The 19,061-nt window shown below is 42.7% G+C and overlaps 1 protein-coding gene across 7 annotated transcripts in view; it reads left to right on the top strand.

Moving 5' to 3' along the window:
* Positions 1 to 19,061, top strand: part of cadps2 (Ca++-dependent secretion activator 2) — a 270,218-nt gene that overhangs the window by 225,968 nt on the left and 25,189 nt on the right. For all 7 annotated transcript variants that reach the window (XM_065003011.1, XM_065003005.1, XM_065003008.1 and 4 more), the window contains one exon: positions 4,077 to 4,184. In XM_065003011.1, the coding sequence (XP_064859083.1) occupies positions 4,077 to 4,184 (108 nt within the window). The remainder of the gene's footprint in view (positions 1 to 4,076; positions 4,185 to 19,061) is intronic.

A 19,061-nucleotide genomic window follows, 5' to 3' on the forward strand; every position in this document is an offset into this window, starting at 1 on the left:
TGTGTGGAGGTGGCACTGGATAGACCAGACCGTGCAGGCGCACTGGAGCTCTTGAGCACCGAGCCTGCCCAACCTTACCTGGCTCGATGCCCACTCTAGCCCGGCCAATACGAAGAGCTGGTATGTACCGCACCGGACTATGCACCCGCACTGGAGATACCGTGCGCTCAATAGCATAACACGGTGCCTGCCCGGTCTCTTTAGCCCCCCGGTAAGCACAGGAAGTTAGCGCAGGTCTCCTACCTGGCGTAGCCATACTCCCTGTGAGCCCCCCCCCCCAATACATTTTTGGGGCTGACTCTTGGGCTTCCATCCGCGTCGCCGTGCTGCCTCTTCATACCAGCGCCTCTCCGCTTTCGCCGCCTCCAGTTCTTCTTTGGGGCGTCGATATTCACCAGGCTGTGCCCAGGGTCCTTTTCCATCCAATATCTCTTCCCAAGTCCAGAAGTCCTTGGATCGCTGCTCCTCACAATAAACAGGGGGAGTTGGTTCAGGTCTGAACCCTGACTCTGCCACACTCTCCCTGAGCCCCCCCTTTCGGGCTTCCTTGCCAACCGTGTTCCCTCGTATCGTCGGCTCCTCTCTCCGGCTGCCTCTGCTCTCCTAAGTGCCTCCACCTGTTCCCATGGGAGGCGATCTCTTCCAGCCAGTATCTCCTCCCAAGTGTAACAACCTTTGCCATCCAAAACGTCTTCCCATGTCCACTCCTCCTTTCGCTGCTTCTTCTGTCGCTGCCTGTCACCACGCTGCTTGGTCCATGTGTGGTGGGTGATTCTGTAACGGCTTTCTTCCGTCGAAGAAGAGTCGGACCAAAATGCAGCGTGGTTAGTTCGATACATCTTTAATATAGAAAAAACACGAACAAATACAAAAACAAGAAACGGAATGTGAAAACCTATACAGCCTATCTGGTGAATAACTAACACAGAGACAGGAACAATCACCCACAAAACACACAGTGAAACCCAGGCTACCTAAATATGGTTCCCAATCAGAGAAAACGAGAATCACCTGACTCTGATTGAGAACCGCCTCAGGCAGCCATAGCCAATGCTAGACACCCCTACTCAGCCACAATCCCAATGTCTACTAAAACCCCAATACGAAAACACAACACAAAATAAACCCATGTCACACCCTGGCCTGAGCAAATAAATATATAAACACAAAATACTAAGACCAGGGCGTGACAGATTCCCTTGTGACAACAGGGACAGTGATATATTGCCAATGATCCTGACATATACACACACACAAACACCCCCCGCCCTCCCACACAGACAAACACACACAAACACACCACCCCACACACACACACGCACGCACACACACACCACCCCACACCTGTCCAATCCATACTGTCACTCACTGCAGCTCAGGAAGTGGTGGATTCAGTCTCCACCCACTGGATTACACTTTCCTGACAGGCCTGTCAATCATCAGACACAACCCCTCTGACCCTAACCCCACAGCTCACCCCCCTCCCCCTTACATCCCTGTAGCAGGGTCCCCCTTACTGTACTTTAACCCCATGACACTGAGGTGCAGGTCATCAAACGTCCATATGAATTATTGGGAACTGCATGCCACCTTCGATTGAATACATTCATGTCACTTTGTATTATATCATTTTATAATAAATGTCTTTATGAGAAACACATTTCTACACTTTGTGTTGATGGCTTATTTTCTCCAGGCCTCCATCTCATTCTCCATCTCTTGCTGTGCCTCCCTGTCATACTGCTTTGTCACCTTGTCACTGAAAAAGAGAGAGAGGGGAAGAGGGTGGGGGAAAGAGAGTAATGGAGAGGGCTCTGCCTTGGAGGTGGGGGGGATTGATGCCCTTGTGACAACAGGGACAGTGATATATTGCCAATGATCCTGACATACATTCACAAACACACCACCCCACACACACACACACACACACAAACACACCACCCCACACACACACAAACACACCACCCCACACACACACAAACACACCACACCACACACACACACAAACACACCACACCACACACACACACAAACACACCACCCCACACACACACACAAATACACCACCCCACACACACACACACAAATACACCACCCCACACACACACACACAAATACACCACCCCACACACACACACACAAATACACCACCCCACACACACACACAAATACACCACCCCACACACACACACAAATACCCCACCACCCACACACACACACACACAAACAAACACACCACCCCACACACACACACACAAACACACCACCCCACACACACACACACACAAACACACCACCCCACACACACACACAAATACACCACACCACACACACACAAACACACACACACACCTGTCCAATCCATACTGTCACTCACTGCAGCTCAGGAAGTGGTGGATTCAGTCTCCACCCATTGGATTACACTTTCCTGACAGGCCTGTCAATCATCAGACACAACCCCCTGACCCTAACCCCACAGCTCACCCCCTCCCCTTACATCCCTGTAGCAGGGTCCCCCTTACTGTACTTTAACCCCATGACACTGAGGTGCAGGTCATCAAACGTCCATATGAATTATTGGGAACTGCATGTCACCTTCGATTGAATACATTCATGTCACTTTGTATTATATCATTTTATATTAAATGTCTTTATGAGAAACACATTTCTACACTTTGTATTAATGCGTTATTTTATGCATTTAGGAACAGCATGGATAAAAAAATATATATTTTTGCTGCATGATCTTTAAAGAAGTTCTACCCATCGTTCCAGGTTTATTTCGGTAGTATTTGTACAATAGAGGTAATATTTTGAGGGGAAATATGAGAGTCAGAGTTTATTTTGAACACATTTTAGAATGGCTGTTATGCTGCTAGGCAACTAACATTGAGCCATTCAGTCAAGCACAATGAGTTCAGTTATGTGGCAATGAGTGAACAACATCTTTCTTTGAAATATACAGGATATGATGCTTTCCTGGTTTGAAATTAGATGTGTTTGTGCATCGTTTGATCTAAGTTTTTATTGATTGTCTCATAATATGTGATTATTTTACATTGGTTATGACTTATCAGCGTAGGGCCATGAAATGAATTAGAATGACCTCTTATGAAGTTCACACACATCCTGACTGTGACCTAGACAGTGGGTGACGACTACGCCAAGTTTGAAATGTGTTATTTTTAAAGTAATTACACGACAGTGAGTCAGGGTCACAACCACTTCTGACTCATCAGGGTCATTTCCATCATGTCAGAGTCACCTCCGTTATGGCAGCGTCACCTCCGTTACGTCAATGCACCTGTTTACATGCTCCCAGCTCTAATGACTACCTCAACCTAAGGTAAGGAGGGCCACACACACACAAAGGCCTATCACCCCAGTGTGTCAGTTACCCACCTTCCTCTTCAGTTGCTATAATGACAGTTTGTAATCACAGTCCTCTCTTCCGTCTCTCTGGAAAAACATCAGGAGAAGGGGTTTTCCGCGTCAATTTTTTTAAATCGGCACATAGCTCTGTTTCCTTGTTTTCCACAGGGGAGTTGGCGTGCCGTGTTCAGAACTGTAGCAGGACATCGGGCCATCTAAGGCCCTGTGAAATGGGTGTGAAAGATGTCAAAGCAATTACAATAGCATTACAGTGTAATCTCCCACTGACACAGAGGGTGTGAATGGAAGAGGACTAAACCCTCTTTTCTGCCTCTGGCCTCTCCTCTGGCGAAACGATTGCTTTGACATTGCCTAAATGTTTAGCTGTTAACAGCTCCACCACTTGTTATTCTGACAGTGATTGTGGTGTGCGTTTTGTGTTTTTATTTATTTATTATTTTTTACATGTCTCGAAGAGAAGGGGATTTGTTAGCATGCAACAGTTAAAATTCAGTGTCCATGTTTTCCATCGAAAATAAAACTTAAGTCAATGAATATGGACCTTCTCTGATGAATTGTTATGGACTAATATACTGTCTTTCTCAACTGAACTTACCTATTACACTTCCCTGTGTTTAATCCTATCTCCCTCCTTGTGTTTTTCCATCTCTCCCCTTCTCCTCCCTCTCTCTCTCTGCTTTCAGAAGCCAGGGATGGACCTGGCTGATACCTATATCACGTTTGTGCGGCAGAACCAGGACATTCTGCGAGATCGCGTCAACGAGGAGATGTACATTGAGAAGCTGTTTGACGTGAGTGTGTCGACCTTGACATGGACCTTGTGTGTGTGTTCACTTTTTTCAGCAGCTTTTGTCATACAATCACATAGAATAGGTGGATATCTGTCACTCTTACAACACTATGATCAAATCTATAACTGATTCATTTGATTGAAAACAATAGGAATGGGAACCAGTGGACAATATCTCTGTGGGTTGTGACGCCAGTGCAGTACAGATATAGTATCTTCATTTGATAACCCTGTTGCAGGAGAACTTGCCTGCAATGTAGGAAATGTTTAACTTGTAGTGTAATGGAAGTTTTGAAAAGGCTTCTGAAGATTGTAGGATCCACAATGAAATGTCAGACTTGATTTTCTCTTACCAAAATTCTTATCAACCCCTACAAAAATGGCCATTAATTATAATCCACATGATAACTTTCATGTCCTGTTGCTGCAGGATTATTTTCCTGCTGTAGCAAACTGGCTCAAAATAAGATCCTACGTCTGTATGTGAAGGTGTTGCATGAAGAAGAAAAAGACCCAACCACTGTATCTCTGTATTTCTTCTATTCTGAGATTAATCATTGTATCTGTGAGAGGTCACAATGATCTCAGCCTCCTCCCAATAAGGCGACCCTGGAGTTTGTCAGAGATTCAATCATTACGAAATGTGCAAGTGAACACAGACTCTCTCTCTCTCTCTCTTTCTCCCTCTCTCAATTCAATTCAAGGTGCTTTATTGGCATGGGAAACATATGTTACCATTGCCAAAGCAAGGGAAGTAGATTATATACAAAAATGAAAAAAAAACAATAAAAATGAACAGTAAACATTACACTCACAGAAGTTCCAAAAGAATAAAGACATTTCAAATGTCATGTGTGTGTGTGTGTGTATATACAGTGGGGCAAAAAAGTATTTAGTCAGCCACCAATTGTGCAAGTTCTCCCACTTAAAAATATGAGAGAGGCCTGTAATTTTCATCATAGGTACACTTCAACTATGACAGACAAAATGAGAAAAAAAATCCAGAAAATCACATTGTAGGATTTTTTATGAATTTATTTGCCAATTATGGTGGAAAATAAGTATTTGGTCACATACAAACAAGCAAGATTTCTGGCTCTCACAGACCTGCAACTTCTTCTTTAAGAGGCTCCTCTGTCCTCCATTCGTTACGTGTATTAATGGCACCTGTTTGAACTTGTTATCAGTATAAAAGACACCTGTCCACAACCTCAAACAGGTATTTCACCCAGTGGTTTGTTTTTTAAATCTTTGTGGATCTGTGTAATCTGAGGGAAATATGTGTCTCTAATACGGTCATACATTTGGCAGAAGATTAGAAAGTGCAGCTCAGTTTCCACCTTATTTTGTGGGCAGTGTGCACATAGCCTGTCTTCTCTTGAGAGCCAGGTCTGCCTATGGCGGCCTTTCAAAATTGCAAGGCTGTGCTCAATGAGTCTGTACATAGTCAAAGCTTTCCTTACGTTTGGGTCAGTCACAGTGGTCAGGTATTCTGCCACTGTGTACTCTCTGTTTAGGGCCAAATAGAATTCTAGTTTGCTTTGTTTTTTTTGTTAATTACTTGACACATTGGAAATAATTATCTTTTTGTTTTCACATGATTTGGTTGGGTGTAATTGTGTTTCTGTCCTGGGGCTCTGTGGGGTCTGTTTGTGTTTGTGAACAGAGCCCCAGGACCAGCTTGCTTAGGGAGTTCTTCTCCAGGTTCATCTCTCTGTAGGGGATGGCTTTGTTATAGAAGGTTTGGGAATCACTTCCTTTTAGGTGGGTGTAGAATTTAGCAGCTCTCTTCTGGATTTAATAATTAGTGGGTATCGGCCTAATTCTGCTTTGCAGGCATTATTTGGTGTTTTACGTTGTACAAGGAGGACATTTTTGCAGAATTCTGCATGCAGTCTCTCAATTTGGGGTTTGTCCCATTTTGTGTATTCTTGGTTGGTGAGCGGACACCAGACCTCACAACCATAAACGGCATTGGGTTCTATAACTGATTCAAGTATTTTTAGCCTGATCCTAATTGGTATGTCAAATTTTATGTTCCTTTTGATGGCATAGAAGGCCCTTCTTGCCTTGTCTCAGATCATTCACAGCTTTGTGGCAGTTACCTGTGGCGCTGATGTTTAGGCCAAGGTATGTGTAGTTTTTGGTGTGCTCTAGGGCAACGGTGTCTTGATGGAATTTGTATTTCTGGGCCTGGCGACTGGACCTTTTTTGGAACACCATTATTTTGTCTTGCTGAGATTTACTATCAGGGCCCAGGTCTGGCATAATCTGTGCAGAAGATCTAGGTGCTGCTGTAGGTCCTGCTTGGTTGGTGACAGAAGCACCATATCATCAGCATACAGTAGATATTTGACTTCAGATTCTAGTAGGGTGAGGCCGGGTTCTGCAGACTGTTCTAGTGCCCTCGCCTATTCGTTGATATATATGTTGAAGAGGGTGGGGCTTAAACTTCTTACGGGTGAAATCCCGTTAACGGAATCGATTTGACAACAGCCAGTGAAAGTGCAGGGCACCAAATTCAAACAACAGAAATCTCATAATTAATATTCCTCAAACATACAAGTATTTTACACCATTTTAAAGATAAACTTGTTGTTAATCCCACCACAGTGTCCGATTTCAAAAAGGCTTTATGACGAAAGCCTACCATGCGATTATGTTAGGTCAGCACCTAGTCACAGAAAAACACAGCCATTTTTCCAGCCAAAGAGAGGAGTCACAAAAAGCAGAAATAGAGAGAAAATGAATCACTAACCTTTGATGATCTTCATCAGATGACACTAAAAGGACTTCATGTTAAACAATACATTTATGTTTTGTTCGATAAAGTTAATATTTATATCCCAAAATCTCAGTTTACATTGGCGAGTTATGTTCAGTAATGTTTCGCTTCCAAAACATCCGGTGATTTTGCAGAGAGAGACATCAATTTACAGAAATACTCATCATAAATGTTTATGGAAATACAAGTGTTATATATGGAATTAAAGATATACTTCTCCTTAATGCAACCGCTGTGTCAGATTTAAAACCATCTTTAAGGAAAAAGCACACCATGCAATAATCTGAGTACAGCGCTCAGAGACCAAAACAAGCCATACAGATACCCGCCAAGTTGTGGAGTCAACAGAAGTCAGAAATAGCGTTATAAATATGAACTTACCTTTGATGATCTTCATCGGAATGCACTCCCAGGAATCCCAGTTCCACAATAAATGTTTGTTTGGTTCGATAAAGTCCATCTATGTCCAAATACCTCCTTTTTGTTTGTGCTTTTAGTTCACAAATCCAAATTCACAAGGCGCAGGCACTTAGTTCAGACAACAGTTCCATTACAGTTTGTAGAAACATGTCAAACGATGTATAGAATCTATCAATCCCACAGTAGTTATTGTGTTCAAATTTGTCTCCGCTTTTGTGGATTGGGGTGATCAGTCCTTAATTCCAAATATTGGGGAAGATGGCAGAGCTAAGGATGATGTTAAAGAGTGTAAGTATACCCAATTGGAATTTGTTGTCTGTATATTTTATCATTTAATTGAGGATACCATCAACACCACAGGCCTTTTTGGGTTGGAGGGTTTTTATTTTGTCCTGTAGTTCATTCAAGGTAATTGGATAATCAGGTGGGTTCTGGTAGTCTTTAATAGTTGATTCTAATATTTGTATTCGATCATGTATATGTTTTTGCTGTGTGTGCTTTGTTATAGAGCCAAAAAGATTGGAGAAGTGGTTTACCCATACATCTCCATTTTGGATAGATAATTCTTAGTGTTTTCCAATTTTCCCAGAAGTGGTTAGAGTCTATTGATGCTTCAATTACATTGAGCTGATTTTTGACGTGCTGGTCCTTCTTTTTCCATAGTGTATTTCTTTATTGTTTTAGTGATTCGCCATATTCAGGTTTTCTGGGTCTCTATGTTTTGGGTTGGACATGTTTCTCAATTTCTTTCTTAGGTTTTTGCATTCTTCATCAAACCATTTGTCGTCATTGTTCATTTTCTTCAGACAAAACATTCCACTATTACAGTGGAACGTTTTGTTCAGGAAGTTGTCTAAAAGGGATTGAATTTGTTGTTGCCTAATAGTTTTTTGGTAGGTTTCCAAACTACGTTCCTTCCATCTATAGCATTTCTTAATATTCGTCAGTTCCTTTGGCTTTGATGCCTCACAATTGATCATAGCTCTGTTCAAGTAGACTGTGATTTTGTTGTGGTCTGATAGGGGTGTCAGTGGGCTGACTGTGAATGTTCTAAGAGACTCTGGGTTGAGGTCAGTGATAAAGTAGTCTACAGTACTACTCCCAAGGGATGAGCTATAGGTGTACCTACCGTAGGACTACCCTCGAAGCCTACCATTGACTATGTACATACCCAGCGTGCGTAACCTAAGAGGGCAACCAGTGGGTCTGTCTCCTCCATGTTTCTTGTTGGATGACAATGTCTGTATTTCTGGTACCTGCTCTTTAGGCCATAGGCAGATGACCTCAGGCCTTAGATATTCCAGGATGAGATAGTGAAGGCTTTGTGTTCCATAGAGTGTCCAATGTTGTTTGTCCTGTGGTTTGGCCTCAGGCCAGTAAGTGTAAGCAGAGCCTGCTGAGCATCTGGTACATTCCATTGGCTTGGGCGAGTGTAAGAGTGGGAGTTGGGCCTGTTTGCCCGCTCACGGCCTGGGCGCATGTGTGACTTCCATGTTGAGGCCCTCTTTGCGGGAGTGGAGGGGCAGGAGGGGCATAGGTCTGATCTGAGGGGGCCTAAATGGGGTGTGGGCATGGTTGACTTGGGGGGGTTGTCGATTGGTGGGGGTGTGGATGTGGCTGGTGGTGTTGTGGTCTGGATGTAGGTCATCTCGGTGTGGGTCCTCTATGTATAGGTCCCGGGGTCCCGCAGGTCTGGGAGTGTGTCTCGCTGGTCTGGGTGGGGTGTCTATTAATCTGTAGCTCCTGTGTGAAGTGTTGGGACTGCGTTTGAGAGCGTTGTCCTTTAGGGTCCGGGCGAAGGTGGGCACTGCTGCCTTGTATAGGTGGACCTGGTTGTAAAGGCTATTCAATTCCAGGGTGGAGTGTTGGGCCAGGAAAACATTTGGTTTTGAGGCACAGTCACGGGAAATACTTGCGTTTACCCATTGCATGGTAGCAGGGTGGAAGTCTTTTCGTGATATCAGGGTGGAGATGACCACTTGTGCGTTGGGGAAAGTAGAATAACTTTTTCAATCACTCATTTGAGTGCTGTGGCCACCCTATCCTGCTGTGCTCTCAGGTCGTTTGTGCCTGTGTGTGTTATTATGTGGCTGGGTGACCCTAGTTTGTCCTGTTTTTTTTTCTTGTATATATATTTCCCGTTTGAATCTATATGGAGTACAATCTGTGTCTTGTGTATGTCCTCAGTGGGTGTGGGGGTGTTGTCAGAAGGGCTATCAGGGTGGCTTAGAGGGTTTGGGATCCCTTGGGTTTGGGCTTCATTTGTCTGTCCCGCTGTGATGTCGACGCTACAGTCAGGGCCTGGGGTGGACTGCTGTGGTGTCGAGACTTGCCGGGAGCTGAGGTGAGCTGTTCTGCTGGCTTCTCTGCTGGGGTGGCCACCTCTCTAATGGGTTGTTCTCTGTCACCAGCCATCCCCCTCACCCTCTCCTCCAGCAGTCTGATCCTCTCCTCTAGTGCTTTGTTCTTCTCCTGCTCTTTCTCCTGTAGATGTTGTCTCACTACAGTCCAGAATGCAGATGAGGGAGTAGTACTCTGTGCTGGGAGGTTGACTTTCCGCTTGGGGTTGCTCGTCTGTGGGTTTATGTAATGAAGAGGTCTGGTCTGACCTGCTTGGGGAGGGGGTATCTTTCTCAAGGAAGAGCTTCTCCTGCTGAGCTATTTCTTTGATTAGGTGAAAGTGCAGCTGAAACTGTTTGCGGTGGCCCTGTACCAATACTGTTGTAGACTTCTGGAGATTTATATTAGCTGACTCATAGTCCTCGTTGTCTAGTATTCTGATTGTCCACCCATCGGTAACACCCCCCCCCCCCTTACCAGAGGGGAAGTGTGTTAACATAGCACTGTGCCATGCCTGGAGATGGTTTGTGTGGAAGATGAGGTTACTTATGTTCCCATTTTTATAATAATCAGCAAAAAGTGCCTCTTGATTTTCCATAAGGAGCTTAATTTTGTACTCTTTTTGTGTCTTATTATTCTTTACATACAGAGGGTAATGTATTTGAATTACCTCTGAACAGCGGGAGGGTGCTTCTAAGGCCTCCATTTGGTTGGGGCTCTCCTGCCATTGTTGGGATTAAGGGCTTTGACAATTCTCGCTTGACACATCAGTGCTAATTGAAGTTGTATCAAGCTTGGTAGCTTTAATTTAGCATTCAGTCCTTATAAAGTACAACATATCATTGTAAAGTATTTTTCTTCTTGGCTTTTGGAAATAAAATATAGCTTCAAACTAAACATTACTCACTCAGTTCCAGGTTGGATGGTCTCTGATTCCAGGTTTTCAGGTCTCTGATTGTTTGCCAGAGCATTTGCTATATAGCTTGGGAATAATAATATTTGGTAGTTGTAAGCCTTCTAGGTAATTCCGTCCAAAATCAGGTTGTAGGTTTTGATTTTTAATTTGGAGTGAAGGTTATGTTGTGGAGGGTTGTATCCTGTATATGTTCTTGCTGAAAAATCCAAGTTTACCTAACTCTAAATCTATCTTTTTTAAAGAAAATGCTGAAAAATATAGGAGCTCATCTGCTCGTGACCACTCTCTCTATTTCCCTCTCTTTCTCTCGCTCGCTCTCTTTCTTTTTCCCTCTTTTTCCCTTTCACTCATAGATTTATACATATGTTGAAGAGTGTGGGGCTCAAACTGCATCCCTGTCTTGCCCCATGGCCATCAGGAAAGAAATCTGTGTTTTTTGACAATTTTAACTACACACCCTCTCTCTCTCTCTCTCTCTCGCTCTCTCTGTCACTCTCACTCATACACTACCGGTCACTTAGAAATGTCCTTGTTTTTTTTAAAGATTTATTTTTTTACCATTAAAATAACATCAAATTGATCAGAAATAGTAGACCATGTTAATGTTGTAAATTACTATTGTAACTGGAAATGGCAATTTTTTTAAATGTAATATCTACATTATCTACAACATCTACATTATCAGCAACCATCACGCCTGTGTTCAAATGGCGCAATGTTAGCTAATCCAAGTTTATCATTTTAAAAGGCTAATTGATCATAAGAAAACCCTTTTGTTGTTCTGATTTAAAGAAGCAATAAAACTGGCCTTATTTAGTTGAGCATGTGGAGCATCATCCTTTGTGGGTTCCATTATAGGCTCAAAATGGCCAGAAACAAACACCTTTCTTCTGAAACTCGTCTATTCTTTTTCTGAGAAATGAAGGCTATTCCTTGTGAGAAATTGCCAAGAAACTGAAGATCTTGTACAACACTGTGTACTACTCCCTTCACAGAAAGGCACAAACTGGCTCTGACCAGAATAGAAAGCGGGGTGGGAGGCCCCAGTGCACAACTGAGCAAGAGGACAAGTACATTCGAGTGTCTAATTCGAGAAACAGACGCCTCACAAGTCCTCAACTGGCAGCTTCATTAAATAGTACCAGCAAAACACCAGTCTCAACGTTAACAGCGAAGAAGAGACTCTTCACTGTTGGGAAGATGCTGGCCTTCTAGGCAGAGTTCCTCTGTGTTCTTTTGCCCATCTTAATCTTATTTTTATTGTCCAGTCCGAGATATGGCTTTTTCTTTGCAACTCTGCCTAGAAGGCCATAATCCCGGAGTCGCCTCTTCACTGTTGACATTGAGACTGCGCATCTGTTGGCCCAAGCAAGTCTCTTCTTATTTATTTATTTATTACTTATTTTTTCACCTTTATTTAACCAGGTAGGCAAGTTGAGAACAAGTTCTCATTTACAATTGCGACCTGGCCAAGATAAAGCAAAGCAGTTCGACAGATACAACGACACAGAGTTACACATGGAGTAAAACAAACATACAGTCAATAATACAGTATAAACAAGTCTATATACAATGTGAGCAAATGAGGTGAGAAGGGAGGTAAAGGCAAAAAAGGCCATGGTGGCAAAGTAAATACAATAGAGCAAGTAAAACACTGGAATGGTAGTTTTGCAATGGAAGAATGTGCAAAGTAGAAATAAAAATAATGGGGTGCAAAGGAGCAAAATAAATAAATAAATGAAATACAGTTGGGAAAGAGGTAGTTGTTTGGGCTAAATTATAGGTGGGCTATGTACAGGTGCAGTAATCTGTGAGCTGCTCTGACAGTTGGTGCTTAAAGCTAGTGAGGGAGATAAGTGTTTCCAGTTTCATAGATTTTTGTAGTTCGTTCCAGTCATTGGCAGCAGAGAACTGGAAGGAGAGGCGGCCAAAGAAAGAATTGGTTTTGGGGGTGACTAGAGAGATATACCTGCTGGAGCGTGTGCTACAGGTGGGAGATGCTATGGTGACCAGCGAGCTGAGATAAGGTGGGACTTTACCTAGCAGGGTCTTGTAGATGACATGGAGCCAGTGGGTTTGGCGACGAGTATGAAGCGAGGGCCAGCCAACGAGAGCGTACAGGTCGCAATGGTGGGTAGTATATGGGGCTTTGGTGACAAAACGGATTGCACTGTGATAGACTGCATCCAATTTGTTGAGTAGGGTATTGGAGGCTATTTTGTAAATGACATCGCCAAAGTCGAGGATTGGTAGGATGGTCAGTTTTACAAGGGTATGTTTGGCAGCATGAGTGAAGGATGCTTTGTTGCGAAATAGGAAGCCAATTCTAGATTTAACTTTGGATTGGAGATGTTTGATATGGGTCTGGAAGGAGAGTTTACAGTCTAACCAGACACCTAAGTATTTGTAGTTGTCCACGTATTCTAAGTCAGAGCCGTCCAGAGTAGTGATGTTGGACAGGCGGGTAGGTGCAGGTAGCGATCGGTTGAAGAGCATGCATTTAGTTTTACTTGTATTTAAGAGCAATTGGAGGCCACGGAAGGAGAGTTGTATGGCATTGAAGCTTGCCTGGAGGGTTGTTAACACAGTGTCCAAAGAAGGGCCAGAAGTATACAGAATGGTGTCGTCTGCGTAGAGGTGGATCAGAGACTCACCAGCAGCAAGAGCGACCTCATTGATGTATACAGAGAAGAGAGTCGGTCCAAGAATTGAACCCTGTGGCACCCCCATAGAGACTGCCAGAGGTCCGGACAGCAGACCCTCCGATTTGACACACTGAACTCTATCAGAGAAGTAGTTGGTGAACCAGGCGAGGCAATCATTTGAGAAACCAAGGCTGTCGAGTCTGCCGATGAGGATGTGGTGATTGACAGAGTCGATGTGGTGATTGACACTTATTGGTGTCCTTAAGTAGTGGTTTCTTTGCAGCAATTCGACCAAGGCCTGTTTCACGCAGTCGTCTTTTACTTGAAATCTGTGAAGCATTTATTTGTGCTGCAATTGGAGGCTGGTAACTCTAATGAACTTATCCTCTGCAGCAGAGGTAACTCTGGGTTTTCCTTTCCTGTGGCTGTCCTCATGAGAGCTAGTTTCATCATAGCGCTTGATGGTTTTTGTGACTGCACTTGAAGAAACTTTCAAAGTTCTTGAAATGTTCTGCATTGACTCACCTTCATGTCTTAAAGTAATGGACTGTCGTTTCTCTTTGCTTATTTGAGCTGTTCTTGACATAATATGGACTTGGTCTTTTACCAAATAGGGCTATCTTCTGTATACCAACCCTACCTTGTCACAACACAACTGATTGGCTCAAATGCAGGAAAGACATTCCACAAATTAACTTTTAACAAGGCACACCTGTTAATTGAAATGCGTTACAGGTGACTACCTAATGAAGCTGGTTGAGAGAATGCCAAGAGTGTGCAAAGCTGTCATCAAGGCAAAGGGTGGTTACTTTGAAGAATTTCAAACATGAAATATATTTTTATTTGTTTAATGCTTTTTTGTTTACTACATGATTGCATATGTGTTATTTCATAGTTTTGATGTCTTCACTATTATGCTACAATGTAGAAAAGAGTACAAATAAATAAAAACCCTGGAATTAGTAGGTGTGTGCAAACTTTTGACTGGTACTGTATGTAAATGTTATATTTTATTTTTTATTAATTAGCATAAATATATAGATATATATACATAAAAAATGAGGCTGTAATGAAGAACGTGGAAAATGTCAAGGGGTCTGAATAATTTCCAAAAGCACTGTATATCAATGAATTGGCGAGATTACTAAAACAGTCTACAGCACCCGGCCTTACCCTACTGGACTCAAATCAAATGTCTACTGTTTGCAGATTTATCTGATGCTTCTGTCCCTAACCAAGGAGGGCCTACAGCAGCACCTAGATCTTCTGCACAGATTCTGTCAGACTTGGGCCCTGACAGTGAATCTTAGTAAGACAAAAATAATGGTGTTCCAAAAAAGGTCCAGTAGCCAATACAACAAATTATTTCTCGACACTGTTGCCCTAGAGTACACAAACAATTATACCTACCTCTGCCTTAACATCAACACCTCAAGTAACGTCCTGTGAACGATCTAAGAGACAAGGCAAGAAGGGCCTTCTATAAAACTTCCCAATTAGGATTTTGCTAAAAATTCACAAAATCGGACAAACACCTAATTCAGACTGCATGCAGAATTCTGCAAAAATACACTTTGTGTACAACGCAAAACCCCAAACAATGCATGCAGAGCAGAATTAGGACTATACACAATAGTTATCAAAATCCAGAAAATAGTTGTTAAATTCTACAACCGCCTAAAAGGAAGTGATGCCCACATATTCCACCACAAAGCCGTCACCTACAGAGTGATGAACCTACAGAAGAGTCCCCTCAGCTAGCTGGTTCTGGGGCTCTGTTCACAAATACAAACACACCCCACAGAGCCCCAGGACCGAAACATTTACAATTGGCTCATTCATCCCCCTCCTCTCCCCTGTAACTATTCCCCAGGTCGTTGCTATAAATGAGAATGTATTCTCAGTCAACTTCTCTGGTAAAGTAACTGTAAAAATAAAAAATCATTTAGAACCAACAAAATCCTTGAATATGTACTGACTCAGTGAGCATAGACTTTCTATTGAGAGAGGCTGCCATAGGCAGACCTGGCTCTCGAGAGAAGACATGCTATGTGCCCACTGCCCACAAAATGAGGTAGAAACTGAGCTGCACTTCCTAACCTCCTGGCAAATGTATGACCACATTAGAGAGACATATTTTTCCCACAGATCACACAGACCCACAAATAATTTGAAAACAAATCAAACATTGATAAACTCCCATATCTCTTAGGCAAAATGCAGCAGTGTGCAAACACAGCGGCAAGATGTGTGGCCTGTTGCCATGAGAAAAGCGCAACCCATAAACAGCATTGTAAATATAACCTATACATTTATATTTATTTATTTTCTCTTTCATACTTAAACTATTTGCACATTGTTACAACACTGTACATAGCCAATAATATAACATTTGAAATGTCTATTTTTACTTTTGTGAGTGTAATGTTTACTGATTTGTTTATTCCTCTTGTTTATTTCCCTTTTGTTTGTTGTCTATTCCACTTGCTTTGGCAATGTAAATATATATGTTTCCCATGCCAATAAAGCACTTTGGAGAGAGGAAGAGAGGTAATCCCATTGTGACTACTTCCAGGGCCCAAGCTACCCCCCTCTGTGTTTTGGTTGACCTGTTTTCTATTGAAATATGCCGAGAGGTGTTGTCTCCCTGTTTGCCCCCCTACTTCCTCTATCTATCCTGCAGTCGCAGTGTGTCACTGAGTACCTTCAAACACGAGATGAGACGCATACACACAGGGGGCACATACACATTTCCACGCATGCAGTGAGGAACACATACATACACAATCCATATTATGCAATGCACACACACACACACACACACACACACACAGATATAAACACACCCCTCTTCATTGCTTCCCTCTAAGATTGGGTTTGTAAACTTGAGGTGGAAGCTGAGATTGGAGTAAATCAGTGTTGATTTGTTGGGCCTTCGCTGGGGCTGGGGAGACTGGGAGGGGGGTAGATGGGAGAAGGAGGAGGCAGGCACAGCTCTAATGGACCCCACACACCCATAGTCATGCACCAGGAGGAGAGACAACGGCAGGGTCTCACCATGTCACCACACACACACAGTTCTGCGCCGCCGCCTGTGGTTGTTTGTGTTGGGAAATGTCATTATCTTTGCATATGTGTTCATGTGCACAAATCTGTTTATGTGTGAGTGTAAGCGTATGTACTATGTAAATATACAGCATGTGTGTGCTTGCATCGCCAGCAACTGTGTGTGTGTGTGCGCGTGCGTGCGTGCATGCGGAGCAGCCAAGATAGGGTTGAGCCTTCTGTGTTGATGTAGAGGCTAATGCATGCCCTTGCAGGCGGCCAGTCCTTCTCGTCCTCCACATTAGTGGACAAATCACCCTGATTAAGCCACTGATAAAGCCTTCCGACAGGGACCACACAACCTAGCCCTCCCTTTCAGCCAGCCCCCAAGTGTGGCCCTGCTTTCTCCACTCTGCCCTTAACCATATCAATCGAGGGACACTTAAGTATGTCATTACCGTCACGCCGTCAGAAATGCCACAAAGACATGCTCAGCTCCGAAACCACATTAACAATGTTCCAAGAGAACTAATGACAACAAACGACCTGAAGTTCACTCATTTTCACTTGTCTAGGTAACGCTTTCTCGTCCCCTCCATCTGTTTTCCCCTTCTTCCGCTAATCGGCTCAATTAAAGAGCATCTCCATTTTCAATTTCATGCTCGTTCTGTTGAGTGCCAGGGGGCGGCTAGCCTATTATCGAGTAGGCTGGCTCCCGTTGTAGGTATTTCATGTTTCTATTGGCTGTTGTGGAGCCAAGGCTGACGATATTCAAAGTGAACGGAGATGGAATTTTCTCCATTAATATATCCAAGAGGACGGGCTGTCCAATTAATGTCTCATGCTCTTTGTCAGAAGTCCTCACTTGAGAAGACATTGATAGAAAATCAGGTGCTTTCTGGAAACAACATCCCACTAGTGATTTCTTTACTGTTCGATGAGAAGGGATCTCAATGTAGGGTATTGCAGGGTAATGTAGTGTATTGTGGGGAAATGTAGGATAATGCATGGTAATGTAGTGTGTTGCATCTTCAAATGGAGTGAGGCACATTTGCTCCAAATAGGCACTGACACACTGTACTGTAATGTTCCTGAACTCAGTTGTTTTTTGTTCCCTAAACTACCAAGCCTCATGACATCAAAAAGTACAGCGAACTTCTAAGTCAACATTCTATACTATCTATACACCTATACTATCTGCTCTATACACCTATACTATCTATACACCTATACTATCTGTTCTGTACACCTATACAATCTATACACCTATACTATCTGCTCTATACACCTATACTATCTATACACCTATACTATCTGCTCTATACACCTATACTATCTATACACCTATACTATCTGCTCTATACTATCTACTTTATACACCTATACTATCTGCTCTGTACACCCCACGATCTGCTCTGTACACCTATACTATCTGCTCTGTACACCTATACTATCTGCTCTGTACACCTATACTATCTGCTCTATACACCTATACTATCTGCTCTATACACCTATACTATCTGCTCTATACACCTATACTATCTGCTCTATACACCTATACTATCTGCTCTATACACCTATACTATCTGCTCTATACACCTATACTATCTTCTCTATACACTTATACTATCTATACACCTATACTATCTGCTCTATACACCTATACTATCTGCTCTGTACACCTATACTATCTATACACCTATACTATCTGCTCTGTACACCTATACTATCTATACACCTATACTATCTGCTCTGTACACCTATACTATCTATACACCTATACTATATGCTCTGTACACCTATACAATCTGTTCTGTACACCTATACTATCTATACACCTATACTATATGCTATATACACCTATACTATCTATACACCTATACTATCTGCTCTGTACACCTATACTATCTATACACCTATACTATATGCTCTATACACCTATACAATCTGATCTGTACACCTATACGATCTATACACCTATACGATCTATACACCTATACTATCTGCTCTATACACCTATACTATCTGCTCTGTACACCTATACTATCTATACACCTATACTATATGCTCTGTACACCTATACAATCTGTTCTGTACACCTATACTATCTATACACCTATACTATATGCTCTATACACCTATACAATCTGATCTGTACACCTATACTATCTATACACCTATACTATCTGCTCTATACACTTATACTATCTATACACCTATACTATCTGCTCTGTACACTTATACTATCTGCTCTGTACACCTATACTATCTATACACCTATACTATCTGCTCTGTACACCTATACTATCTGCTCTGTACACCTATACTATCTGTACTATCTAAACGCCCGTACTATCTAAACGCCCGTACTATCTAAACGCCCGTACTCTCTACACGCCCGTACTCTCTACACGCCCGTACTCTCTACACGCCCGTACTCTCTACACGCCCGTACTCTCTACACGCCCGTACTCTCTACACGCCCGTACTCTCTACATGCCCATAGTATCTGTTAGAGGTCGACGGATTAATCGGAATGGCTAATTAATTAGGGCCGATTTCAAGTTTTCATAACAATCCGAAATCGGTATTTTTGGACGCAGATTATATTTTTTATTTTTTTACACCTTTATTTAACCTTTATTTAACTAGGCAAGTCAGTTTAGAACACATTCTTATTTTCAATGACGGCCTAGGAACGGTGGGTTAACTGCCTCGTTCAGGGGC

This window comes from Oncorhynchus nerka, linkage group LG17, assembly GCF_034236695.1.
Source record: "Oncorhynchus nerka isolate Pitt River linkage group LG17, Oner_Uvic_2.0, whole genome shotgun sequence".
Lineage (NCBI taxonomy): Eukaryota > Metazoa > Chordata > Actinopteri > Salmoniformes > Salmonidae > Oncorhynchus > Oncorhynchus nerka.